The 12,647-nt window shown below is 38.9% G+C and overlaps 1 protein-coding gene across 3 annotated transcripts in view; it reads left to right on the top strand.

Annotated features, from left to right (window-relative positions):
* Positions 1 to 686: 686 nt before the first annotated feature.
* LOC133962165 (neurexin-3-like) overlaps positions 687 to 12,647 on the top strand; it is a 103,736-nt gene continuing 91,775 nt past the window's right edge. For 2 of the 3 annotated variants that reach the window (XR_009922084.1, XM_062397644.1), the window contains exons 1-2: positions 870 to 987; positions 5,102 to 5,263. Coding sequence is in view for 2 of the 3 variants with exons in the window: in XM_062397644.1 (XP_062253628.1) it covers positions 5,162 to 5,263 (102 nt within the window). In the remaining variant the exon portion in view is untranslated. Of the gene's footprint in view, positions 988 to 5,101; positions 5,264 to 12,647 lie in introns of all 3 variants that reach the window. The other variant, XM_062397646.1, reaches the window with a different exon arrangement.

Raw genomic sequence — 12,647 nt, 5'->3', positions numbered from 1 at the left:
TCAGAGCTGTCCACTTGTGATCGGATCACAAGAAACAGATGTTGTCCGGACACATGTGCTTTATGTATGAGCTGCTGAAGACTCTCCAGCATAGAAAGGATGGGGTGGAGAGGTCAGCAGTCCATCACATAAATGGAACAAGGGGACAACCTACAATAAGTAATGAATGGACCTTCGTGTGAATGGAGATGAAGGGGTGATGGTGGTGAATGCATGGAACTCAGCACCACCTGAACAATGTTTTTTTTTCATGATGACAGCTGCACGCTATTAGTGCTATAATTGTTTCAATAGACTTTGATTACTTAATACATTCTATAACAATAAATATGAAAACAAATGAATACAAATATTTTGACAAGCATTCACAGTTTTTAAAGAATTGTAAGCTGACTTTGACCTTTCCTTAAGGATCTGAGCCTTGTTTTGAGACTTGCTTTGACAGGATTTAAGTCAACTGGACCTGCAGCAATAGGCCTTAAAAAGAGATTAGGATTCTGCATTTTAATAAATCCATGATGCTGAGGACAAGTTTGAAAATAGTCTTGAAAAAGCTATTTTTTATCACTCTACGAATGAATATTGTTGAACAGTTATCCAACTCTGGCTGTACAATGCAAACCTGCATCCGAGGACTGAAAATATACTATTCTCAACCTTTCACTCTTTTTTCTTCTCACCACAGCAAGGGAAGAGAATGTGGCCACTTTCCGTGGTTCAGAGTACTTCTGCTACGATCTCTCCCAGAACCCCATCCAGAGCAGCAGCGATGAGATCACTCTTTCCTTCAAGACGTGGCAGCGCAATGGCCTTATCCTTCACACCGGCAAGTCAGCTGACTACGTCAACCTGGCTCTGAAGGACGGTGCGGTCTCCCTTGTTATCAACCTCGGCTCTGGAGCCTTTGAGGCCATCGTGGAGCCCGTCCATGGGAAGTTCAATGACAACTCGTGGCATGATGTCAAAGTGACCCGAAACCTCAGACAGGTAAGGCCCAGCGTTGGTGCATTATTTGAAAATGTGTATGGAGTAATTAGGTTTGAAGCTTCCTTAAAACACATCTTATTAATGATGAGAGTAGTTGGCATTTGAGTTCTATCTATCTACACAACCCATCAATCAATCCATCGATCCATCAATCCATCAATCCATTTGTCCTTCCACAACTCTCACCTCTGCATCCATCCATCCATCCAATTCATATCTCATAGTTTTAGAGCACAGTTTCCGGCCTCCATTTCCTTCCATTCTCTCTTCCTTCCTCCTTATTTCTTTCGTCTTATCTATCTGTGGGGTGATCAGGGAGATATGATGGAGTCACCTAAGACTGATTATCCAAAACTGATCATTAGTAAAACTTTCCAGGCTGTATGTGTTGATATGTTAATAGACTCAGACAGAGTCCCAACTAATTTGTCAGGAATACAACAGAGGACCTCCTGGTGTATCGGTTACAGTATATCCAAGTAAACCCCCCTTCTTCGAAAAAAAAAAACATTTTTGAAAAATAATTGCAATTACAGTCTGACTACATAGTGTGCATAATGTTAGTTTTTTTTTTTTCACTAAACAGAGCACACAACAAGGAGGATGAGCTGCTGAGAAGTGTACCCTGCATCTTCCAGGATACACTGGTTGAAACTGGTTTACTGACAAATCATGATTGTGGACCGCACTATGACATATGTGACTGTTTCACAATAAAAGCCACCCTATGCATTGCTAGGTGAGTGCTTTTAATGTGAAGCAGTCGAGCAGTAGAGCCTGTCGGTTTGCATGAGAAATAGCTGAATCCAGCTCTAATATGGTCCTAATTTCAGTGAGATCAAATTCCAGAAAGGAATAATGGATTACATACTGTTTCTTGTGAATCCTCTAACTTAAGCTGGACAGTTTCAGTCCTGCAATGTAAAGTAGCCATGTAATGAGAAAATGTAAATAATGAATTGACTTGCATAAAAGTTGGCAACCATAAATAGTGTCAAGAACACAATTTCATTTTTAAACTCCATTTCTCAGAAGAACAGGTATGCTTATTGTCAACAAATCCTGTAAAAAGACGGAACTCAACAATGCCCATCTCTAAACACATCAGGATACCTCTACCCTGTCTTTGGCACTGAGCCAGCCCCAAGTTAATTCATTCTTAACCAAGATGTAAATCTTTTAAAACAGCTCACATTGTTTCAAAAACCATTCAGAACTTTCTAAAATAGCTGAGCATTTTAGTCTTTACTCAAACTTATCTACTGACTTTGAAAACATGGCTACAATTTACTAATTTAAAATGATATTATTTAAAAATACAGATTTCATTACTTAATCATACTTGGAATATTGTTATAGTAGAAAGGGGTCATTGTTTTGTGTGTGTGTGTTTTTGAGCCGAACAGATGTCAATGCATCAGTTTTCAGACCACACCCCCCTCATCAGCAGTGAAGCACTTTGCCAGCTTTTAATCGTCTAATTCACTCACCTTGTCTGGGCAAGATCAGGGCTCATTTAACGACGACAACACGCCACCTTCTCAACCACGTTTGTGACACGGTCGGCCTGTGACTCATAAAGGTGCCCTCTCCTCAGCTGTGGATAGGTTTGAGTAATCCGCAGTCAAACACACGGCCATTAGGGGGTTCTTTTTCACCATCACTGGACGAGTATGAACGCTTCAAATAGTTTACAGAATGAATATATAGCTTGATAACATAAATGTTTGTGAATTTTAATATGAGCCATTTCACAGTTAATGTCAACATATTTTAGAATTGCCCTTAACATGTAGCCACTTTTTGACTTTTGGATTCCGCTCTTTTTCAGGGAAAGTATTTTCTTGGATTCTGAGAGAAGCTTTTAAAAATGTTTTCCTAGCCAACCAAATGCCTATTGATTTGGTATTTAAAATGAACAAGACACTTTGAGTTCTCTCGTTGCAAAATGTTTGATTTTGCTTTAAGCATATTACACTTAAATTGTTATTTCCAGCACATTAGCTTTAAGGATATTAAGGGCATTCAGCTGTATTACAATCTTAAGTATAATGAACTCAGCCTGTTTAACACTCAAAGTGTAGGTTTATCTGGCTCAATAATGTGAGCTTTTGAAGCTATCTCACACAATAAAAAGGATATGTCTGACTTTGGATAAACAAACACTTGTCATAACTCTCATTTTTCATCATATGCGTTTCATTTGATTTTTTTTTATGTACTAACACACTTGCCTACCCCACCTTTCTGCAAAGCAAACAGGCATTGGATACGCTATGGTAAACAAACTCCACTGTATGGTAGATATCATTCTTATTGTCATCTTTTGGTTTGCTGTGTTCTTTTTCCTTTGCTTTATAGACTTCTCTACATCAAGAAATGATTCCCTAATGTGTTTTCATGATAACTTTACATTCCTTGTCCCTCCGTCCTTTTCCTGGTTCATCCACTCACATTGTTTTTGTACCTTTATAATTTTTGATGGTTTTTTCGGTCACCCATCACTTTTTCTTCTAGGTGTTTGCTTGGGTTTTACCCTCGAGGGTTTACGGAATTTGTTTCATTCCAGATTATGCTGGTAAATGTTTTTGGGGTGATATTATTGTCTAAGCTGTCAGAAGTACCAAAAGAGAGAAACAATCACTGGAACTGTACAATACAAGTGCATGGACCAAATCCTCCTCACACTCAACTTTCATCTTCATTCATGCTTCTGAACACGTGACAATATGTGGCAACCAACACTGTTGGAGAAAACTGATTAACTATAACCCTTTTGGCTGGCGTATAAAGGGATCTAACATACTAGGAGAATATGAAAGCGGATTTATCTTTCAAAGCAAATGTTTCTGTCGATGAAAACTGTCACTTAATAAACCCTGGATAGTGATGAGAAACGACAGAGTACCTGCTCATGTTTGGTTGTAGATACTGAAGCATGAGTCAGACTTTGGCACAGTATGTGGTTTCAGTAAACCTCAGTAGTAAGCTTAGCAGCATGTAAAGTCGCCTCAACCTTTAGCTGAGGCCAGATGTCAGTTTGTTTTTCTTTATCTTGCAGTGGTATACAGTAGTACTTAATCTACCATCTAAGTAAAAACAAAAGTTATTGTTATTTGAATGCATGCATAAAATGACATTTTGAAAATCTAAAATACTTGTATTAAAGTTAAGGGATACTTTTATTTCCTCTCAACACTTGGCGAGTGACCGTCACAACCACCTGCTTAAAACAAGAAACCAAGTTCAGCTAGTAGTCAACTTATAAATAGGCCTAGTGTTGAAAGTTACTTCGTTTTTATGCAGAATAGACTAAATGTGAATATGTTATACAATATTGGAGGGTTATTACTACTGTTATGTAAGCAACATTTAATCATTGAGTCTGATTGACTTTGAAGAAACTTTCAATGCTTTATATACAATGGTATTTTCACTATAACAATATGTTACAGCTCATAAACTACTCATGGCCTATGTAATGAAGTCTCAACCTGTAAACGGTATTTGTCTGTCAGATAGAAATAGTGTTGAATTAATAAACTATGCAGAAGCATGACATGAACTCCTCAGGTGATGAACTGCTGAGCTTCCTTCCACATCTGCTGGTCAGACTTTCGGTTATGGCAGAAATATTGTCACATATTCCATTCTGTGTGTCCTGTCCTGCATGTTTGTGTTTGATTTTATGTGCTGTGACACTATCTCTTCCCTCCTTTAATGGTTTGTCTTTTTTCTGTTTTTTTTCCTCCATGTGATTTTTTGTTTTCTTTTGTCCCTCACTTATATTCAGACATAAAAGAAGTTCACATAGAATGATAAACACCACATGTTTTGTGGAATGAAGATTAATATTAATCCATGTTTGTCAGTGTCTAAAGCTAATTTTACCCAGTCAACGTTTTGTTTTGTTTTACTAATCTTGTATGCCCATCAAGAGTTTTAACATCCACTAATTATCAAAAAAAACTACTTCGATCCGTAACAGAGATAAAACGTCACAGGGTCTGAGATTTAAAATTCGCATAGCTCAGAGTGATTATATCTATAATAAAGTCAAATGGGGAAAAAAATACTTTTGTTTCCAGCCTCACTGTTCACTCCTCATTATCAGGTGACAATATCAGTGGACGGAATTCTGACGACCACAGGTTACACCCAGGAGGACTACACCATGCTGGGATCAGATGACTTCTTTTATGTGGGTGGAAGCCCCAGCACCGCTGACCTGCCCGGTTCTCCGGTCAGCAACAACTTCATGGGCTGTCTCAAGGAGGTAAATTACCTGATATTTTGATAATTGTTTGTGAGAGTGAACGTGATGCTGGTGTAGTGGGAGCTGTTTTGATGTATATCTTTATTATACATTTTTGGTGTTACTTTTCGGACTAGATTTGGAAGCTGGGACAAAGAGGCTTTAAATTACAATTGGGTATAGAAAGAGAAATTTACTGAGAATAATTATCTTCGCACTGGTGTTTTGCTTCAGTCCACTATATAGAAGTTGTTGTAGTCAATCTGAAAATTTTCTTTTTCTGTTTAAAATATACCTTTTCATTCGGCTCTACCTGGTGCAGACCTTAAAGATACAGAATAACAGAAAACTGTTGCCACAGGTTCCAAGAAATAAAGGCAACAGCATTTAGTTTGTCTGTTAAGAGCTACTGAAAAAACATGGCCGTGCAACATGGCTGACTCTGTGGAAGATGACCCAATCCTTGATAACTCATTGTGACGATGCCAAAAACTAAATTCTTAGTTTGAGGTGATTATACACTACACTATGAACAATATATGACATTTCTGACAGTAGATCCACCAAAATCCTACACAATGGACCATTCAATTTGAAACAGTAAGTGTGTGGACTGAGTTCCTTATGTGGTCAATATTTATGTCTGTATATACAGTGATGTCGTCCCACCTCCTAAGACCCTGTACACTGTTAGTGGTTGGTGGCTACACACCCATACATTTGTGGTGTAGAAATTTCCTGAACACAGCAAAATAAGTGGAAATATACAGACAAAGAACAGGGTCTATGCAGATAAATACACAAACATCTACTGGGTCATGCTGTTATCATATTTCTTCAGTGTTCAAATTGAATTGGTTGTTCAACTGCTCCAATTCATTCTTCAGACACAAACAAGACACTCCCAATTAAACTATATTCAAAAAGGACATCTCAATATTAGAATTCAAATTTCAGCATTTAAGACCTCTTCTATAAACTTACATAAAATGTGCACACATATTGCAGGTAAAAATAATTGTTTGGAGAAAAGACAGAAAACTGAGAACGGATAAAGGTTGACAAGACTTTTTGTAATTTGCAGTGTTTTATCAAGTTTTACATATAGAAATACTGGTATAGGGGGGTCGACCTCTAACCAGAAGGTTGGCAGTCCAATTCCCAGTTCTCACCATCTGCATGCCGAAGTGTCCTTGAACAAGATACTGAACCCTGATTTGCCCCTCATAGTTAAGGCACAGTAAATGCACCATTTACAGTGTATTTACATACTGTATGAATGTATGGGTGAATGTAAATAAACTCTACTGCAAAGCACTTTGAGTCGTCATCAAAATTAGAAAAAGTGCAATATAAATACATAAATACATTAAACGTTTAAATGTCAGTGGAGCCTCAGCAGCACTGGGCCTGATGAAAGTTATTTTGAAGTTGATTTTGTCATATTAACAGTTACCACACTGAGCTAAACCAAAACACACACACGTATGCCACATGCACAAACACACACAAATACAAATATATTGTTCTCTCAAGCTGATGAGGTCATACCAAAGTACTTGACTGGAGCCAGTTGCTGCAGCATGGCAGCAGTGACCCAGCTTTCTCCGTAGTACACACACACACACACACACGTAGAAACACACATGTATACACACACACACACAGAGTACACAGCATCATACATGCTGCAGAGAGAGGGAGGACATGGTGCAGTAGCCCTTTAATCCCCCTCTGGCCTACTTCCTGCTTTGTGCCATGCTGGGCAGGTTTGCAATTCCCTGTACCCCCCACCCCTTACACACACACACACACACACACACACACATGCAAATAGAGACACGAACACCCAAACATGCCCATTAGGTTTGAGTTCTCCCGAGGATAGTGTTGTTGTCACTTTACAGTTGTGAGACACAAAGACCTCTTCATGTGGGCTGCTGCCCACAATATATATTCAGTAATATCCAACCTAAAAACTGTGCATGAGCATCACACTTGTGTTACAGTGTTGATTTATGAAACAGGGATATGAAAAAAGTGCAACATCATAAATCACACGCAAATTCATCAATTTCTGATCACAGTCTGTTTGCTACTATCTTCAAATCATAATGTGTGTTTGTGATTTGATGTTTATATTTTTCAGTACCAGCCTTTCACTCACAGTATATTTGCAACATATGTGCAATAGTGTAAGTGTGTAAAAATAAAGGAAAAAGATTCATACGTGACCGAAATGACTTAAATGATTAATCAGTTAACACAGGTTTTGTTTGTTGTCATGAGCAATAATTATAAATTGTCAATCTAAAGAAATCAGTGACCAGCAGTTCAGTTTCAATTTCACTCCTATCACATTCATCAGACGTCCAATTGACAGTTAGTTATGAAACTAATAAGACTACTAATGAGAAATATTGTTCTCCTGCATGGCATCAGATGTTACACTATAACTCACATGAATCTATGCTAAATGGTCTCACACACACAAACCCACCCTGTCTGAAAGATTGTCCTCATACCCTCTCTCTTACACAGTCGCACACATGCTACTCACCCACACATCTGCAGAACCCACCAGCTCTGCCTCTGCTGTCCAGCACCCTCGCGTCCTCCACTCCTTGCCATTAAGGCTAATTTGCCTGCTGCCAATGCTCTTGTCCTCGCCATTTCAGAGCGGCATCATGGATAAATGTTTTGTTACCATGGCACCAGGTACTGGTCTCCCTTGGTAGCCCCGGTGGTTGGCTGGCGCATGATTGTTATGCCTTTCATAAGCCAGCAATTACAGAGAAAGCCTACATCTCCAAACCTACAAAATACATAATGGCCTACAATAACACATAATTGCTATAATTGTCATTGTCATTACACCTCCATCATCCACTCACATGGAGGCCTCTGACTGTGCCTGTACACTGTAGCCAGCAAAGAAGCACAAAGGACTGGTTCACAGACAGTGCACGAAGGATGAGCAAACAAAATGACTGTTATTCTCACTTTCCTCCTGTAGTAACAGATTTTGCTACTGTCATTAAACATATTTTCATAGCATTTTGACCACTCTTAAGTATGTTAATTTGATTGATTGATTAATCTACTGCATTAAAAACATTTAGGCAAAATTAGATTAAAAAACAAAACTAAATTAGACCAAAAGAAATTCATTGTTATGACCTGTGATTAAGTTTAGTTCTCCATGTTGTCAGGAGGGAATCACAGATGTTTCCTCATATCCCTGTGGTACCAAACAAACAGTGGTGGAATTTAACCAAATACTGGTAATTTACTCAAGTACTGTGCTCGGCTCTTGCTCTATATTTCTATTCAATGTTCTTCTTACAGAACACATACTGTATGTACTGTCTGTAGAAATTTGTATTTCATGGCCGACTTTGTGGCAAGGTTAGCTTGGTGTACAGCTGCCCCCTGCATCTCAGGAGTTGAGTCTTTCTCAGCTTCACCTTTACAACACAACACAACGCAACACAAACAAAGCGAAGCAATAGAATAGAATTAGAATGATTCCTGTTGAAGCTTCCAAGGCGTTCAGGTGAGTGTGACGTTTCACGTTGTATTTATTTTACAGCTATAGTAAATCTTTGTGTGTTTTAATTTACACTTTCAATCTAAATTTGCAGTTTAATAATGTCAAAATACACATCATTTGATTTTGTTCGATCATGTGCAAAAATATAAAAAACAAGGATAAAAGCTGTGCGCACAGTCATGACTCATAATAACAGAAAACAAGGGTAATTTTGCTGCATAATGAGTAGGTTTACTTCTGATTAGTCAGTTCTTATGCAGTTTTACTAAAAGCTACATTATTGAATTTGCGTCTTTTCCGCTTGGGACTTTCAAAACCCTGAGATCCATCTATTATCTTTTCTGCTTATCCTTTAACATTGGGTGAGAGGGCTGCTAAATGAGCTATCAGTCCACCCTACCGCAGGGTGGACTGTGGGAGAAAACCCATGGAAACTTGGGGAGAACATCCAAGCTTGACACAGACAAGCCCTGACTGAGCTGGCATTCAGACGAGAACCTTCTTGCTGCAAGGTGACAGTGCTGACCACTGCTGACCAACATTTCTGTGGACAAAGAAAGAGAGCAACATGTATTCATAACATTCTTCAGTGCAAATGTCACTATTTAAGCATTGGTTTGGTTTCCATCAAATCTGAAGAAATGTATGTGGCTCTTCAGTCGATAGTGCTCTATCATGTTAATTCTTTGGAACCTGTGTGGGCCATTTCAAGGAGATACAGTACATTATGTTGGTTTCCTTTGTGAAACCAATAATCTGTGTTGTTTCTTTAACCGCTGATTGTTCCACAACCTAAACCATGTTTTTATTATTGTTACCATGATGACGGTTGTATGCCTGCCCCCATATGTAGTATCAGAAGGGACAGACGACCTATATAATCATTCAGCTTGGATGACTTGGTGTTTTTGAAAGATTATATGGAAATATATTATAAGGATGATGCTGATAACTGTACTTTATAATACATTTTCAATGATTTATTTACTTCATACATAGGCCAATAATTATGAAGTCATTATATGTATAAATATGTTTTTCTCCAAAATACCCACCAACTGCAAGCACACACACACACACACACACACACACACAAACACACGCACACACACACACATATTTGCGCAGCTATCCTTTGGGGATCATTCATTGTGGAAAGCCCAAAACCTTATCCCTAACCTAACCCATGACCAATTCATACCTAACTCAAACCTTAACGTATCTTGACCCTAGCCTCAACTAAACTGCATTTTGCCTCATAAGGAGTAAGCTTTGGTCCTCATTAAGTCAACTGATCCAGACAAGGTCAGAGTTTATGCTTGAAGATGTCCTGAAGTGGTAAGAAAGGTTTGACTTCATCTAATTAATCAAACCGATGTATAAAAGCACCACCAGCCACAGTCTGAGGATCTATTTCTATATTTCATCAGACTAAGGAGGATCCAGATCAGATTGTATGCCCAGCAAAAGAAATGATGCCACCCTGTGGGCAATACCTCATACTGCAAAAGCTCTGATTTTGCAAAACACTCATGGCAAGACCATGTGATTGATAATACTACAGTACTAACACTGAATGTCAAGTGCTTTTTGCTGGTGTGTCAACAGCATATATGTAGGATAAGACATTTTTTTTCTTTAGCACTATTAACAGCCTTCAAATTTATTGAATAAAAAATCGCTTCTTAATACATGCATGAAAAATACACGTGCACTGACAGAGTAAATTATAAACTCCCACTTGCATACACACAGTATGTGGTGTTAGTGGCAGCTGAAGGCATTCTTGTATAATGTTGAGTAGTTAGCGGGTAGTTCTTTGTGACCTGGGCAATTGTCATTTCTGCAGAGCCATATGTGCGACACATACACATGTGCCAGACACGCTACACGCTGTCAGTAGGGAAGAGATTCATGGGCAAGGCAGCCGCAGACATACGGGGATGATAAATGTTTCTGTCTCCCAGTGCTCTCACACACACACACACACACACACACACACACACACACACACACACACACACACACACACACACACACACACACACACACAAACACAGACACCCCTCTCTCTATCTCTTGTGTATGATGTTGACTTACCCATTATAGCAGGATTGCAGGATTCATGCTAAATGGTAGTCAAAAAATTAGGCATGATGCAGAGATAAATGTACACTTTATATTAGCGTTGTGTGATGTTTTTGGATGCAGCAGGAGACTGAGATGGTGATGGACGCTGTTCCTTGTGTCTGACTGAGCGAGCGACCCCCTTGTCTTGGTTCTTTTGGGATGCAGAGGAGAAAGGATTACGATGCCCTGTATTCCTACTGTGTCTCCTGTACATTCTTTTTAGATACTTTTCATTGTGCAGCACAGTGTCATCACTGGCTGTATTGATGCTCAGAGGCAATGGTCTTGTAGGTGAATGAAGCGCTACATTCATGTACCACACCAGAATCATACACGTGGTGTGGGTGGAGGTGGTCAAGTTGGAGCAACCCACATGTGAGACTGGAGCTCACAACCTCAGTCTTTTCTGTGGTCAGGTTTAGAAAACCAAAGCACTTTGGTTAAGGTTGTGAAAATTTGAAGCTATTTCTCTAATCCTTACTAAGCAGAACCAATGACTACACAAAACCACAAAAAAGGGACTTGCCACTCTGTCTTCTGTCTTTCACTAAAAGACAGAATAAAGTTATCATTACATTATATTCAAAACAAATTCACTGTTAAGAATCTGTTGTTTATTAATCTTCTAATTAAGTGCTTCGCACGAACTGTGTGGTATCGCTACTCTGAAAATCACAAGAAATGTATCAAAATCCAGTGAGGCAGAACACAATGAGTAACTGTGTTTGAGAGGAAGGCCTTCCCATAACTCTCTCATAATCTTGAGTCAAACACCTCCCTCAGGACAAAATGTCAGCTCCAGGGACAATCCCAACACTGATATTCAAAGGCAGATCATTACAAAACCTTCCCCTGTATTTTGCATTACACCCATTGTACTTGTAAGGTTTGAGGTCACATGCTTTATTGTATGTGACCACATCAGTTTCTTTCTCTCTTGCGGAAGTTTTGGATGCTAACAATGAAATGTTGCTTTGGCTACAATCTACAAAATGCAGTACAACCCTGGCAGTTGGTGTCTTAGCTGTGACAATGATAATATTTTGATAAATTTCAATCTAGATTTTGCACACAACACAATACCGAAACCGCTCTCCTTTAGATAAAAAATTATTTATTGATGTCTGTTGATGCTGGTGATTGCTCTGTCTTACTGCTACTTGACCTCAGTGCGGCATTTGACATCATCGATAGACTAAAACAGTGTGTTGGTATATGCGGAACTGCCCTCAGATAGTTCCGGTCTTATCTCTCAGACAGAAGATTTTCTGTTTCTATTGGTAATAATGTCTCATCCTTGGCTCCACTGATGTGCAGGGCGGACCACAATGTTCTATTCTTGGTCCCATCATATTTTCCCTGTACATGCTGCTATTAGGAAACATCATCAGGTATTCTAATGGAATATCCTATCATTCCTCTGCTGATGACACCCAAATCTATTTGTCTTTCAAGCCAGACATCAGCCGCGTGTGTTTTTCCTAACAGAGTTACAGTTCCCCTGGCAACCAATATAAAAACAGCAGCTAAAGATCTATGTGTCACAATAATTTTCCCAACTGAATTTTAAAACACGTCAAATCTTACTACTTCCACGTACAACATACATCCAAAATTCAATCAGTTCTATCTCTCCCTGACTTAGAAAAGCTCCTACAGGCCTTTGTCTTTTCCGTCTAATGCCCTTTATATATGCCTTAGTCAAACTTCAGTGAACAAATT

This window comes from Platichthys flesus, chromosome 10, assembly GCF_949316205.1.
Source record: "Platichthys flesus chromosome 10, fPlaFle2.1, whole genome shotgun sequence".
NCBI lineage: Eukaryota > Metazoa > Chordata > Actinopteri > Pleuronectiformes > Pleuronectidae > Platichthys > Platichthys flesus.
The sequence above is the reverse complement of the archived record's forward strand: the minus strand, read 5'-3'. Positions and strand labels throughout refer to the sequence as shown.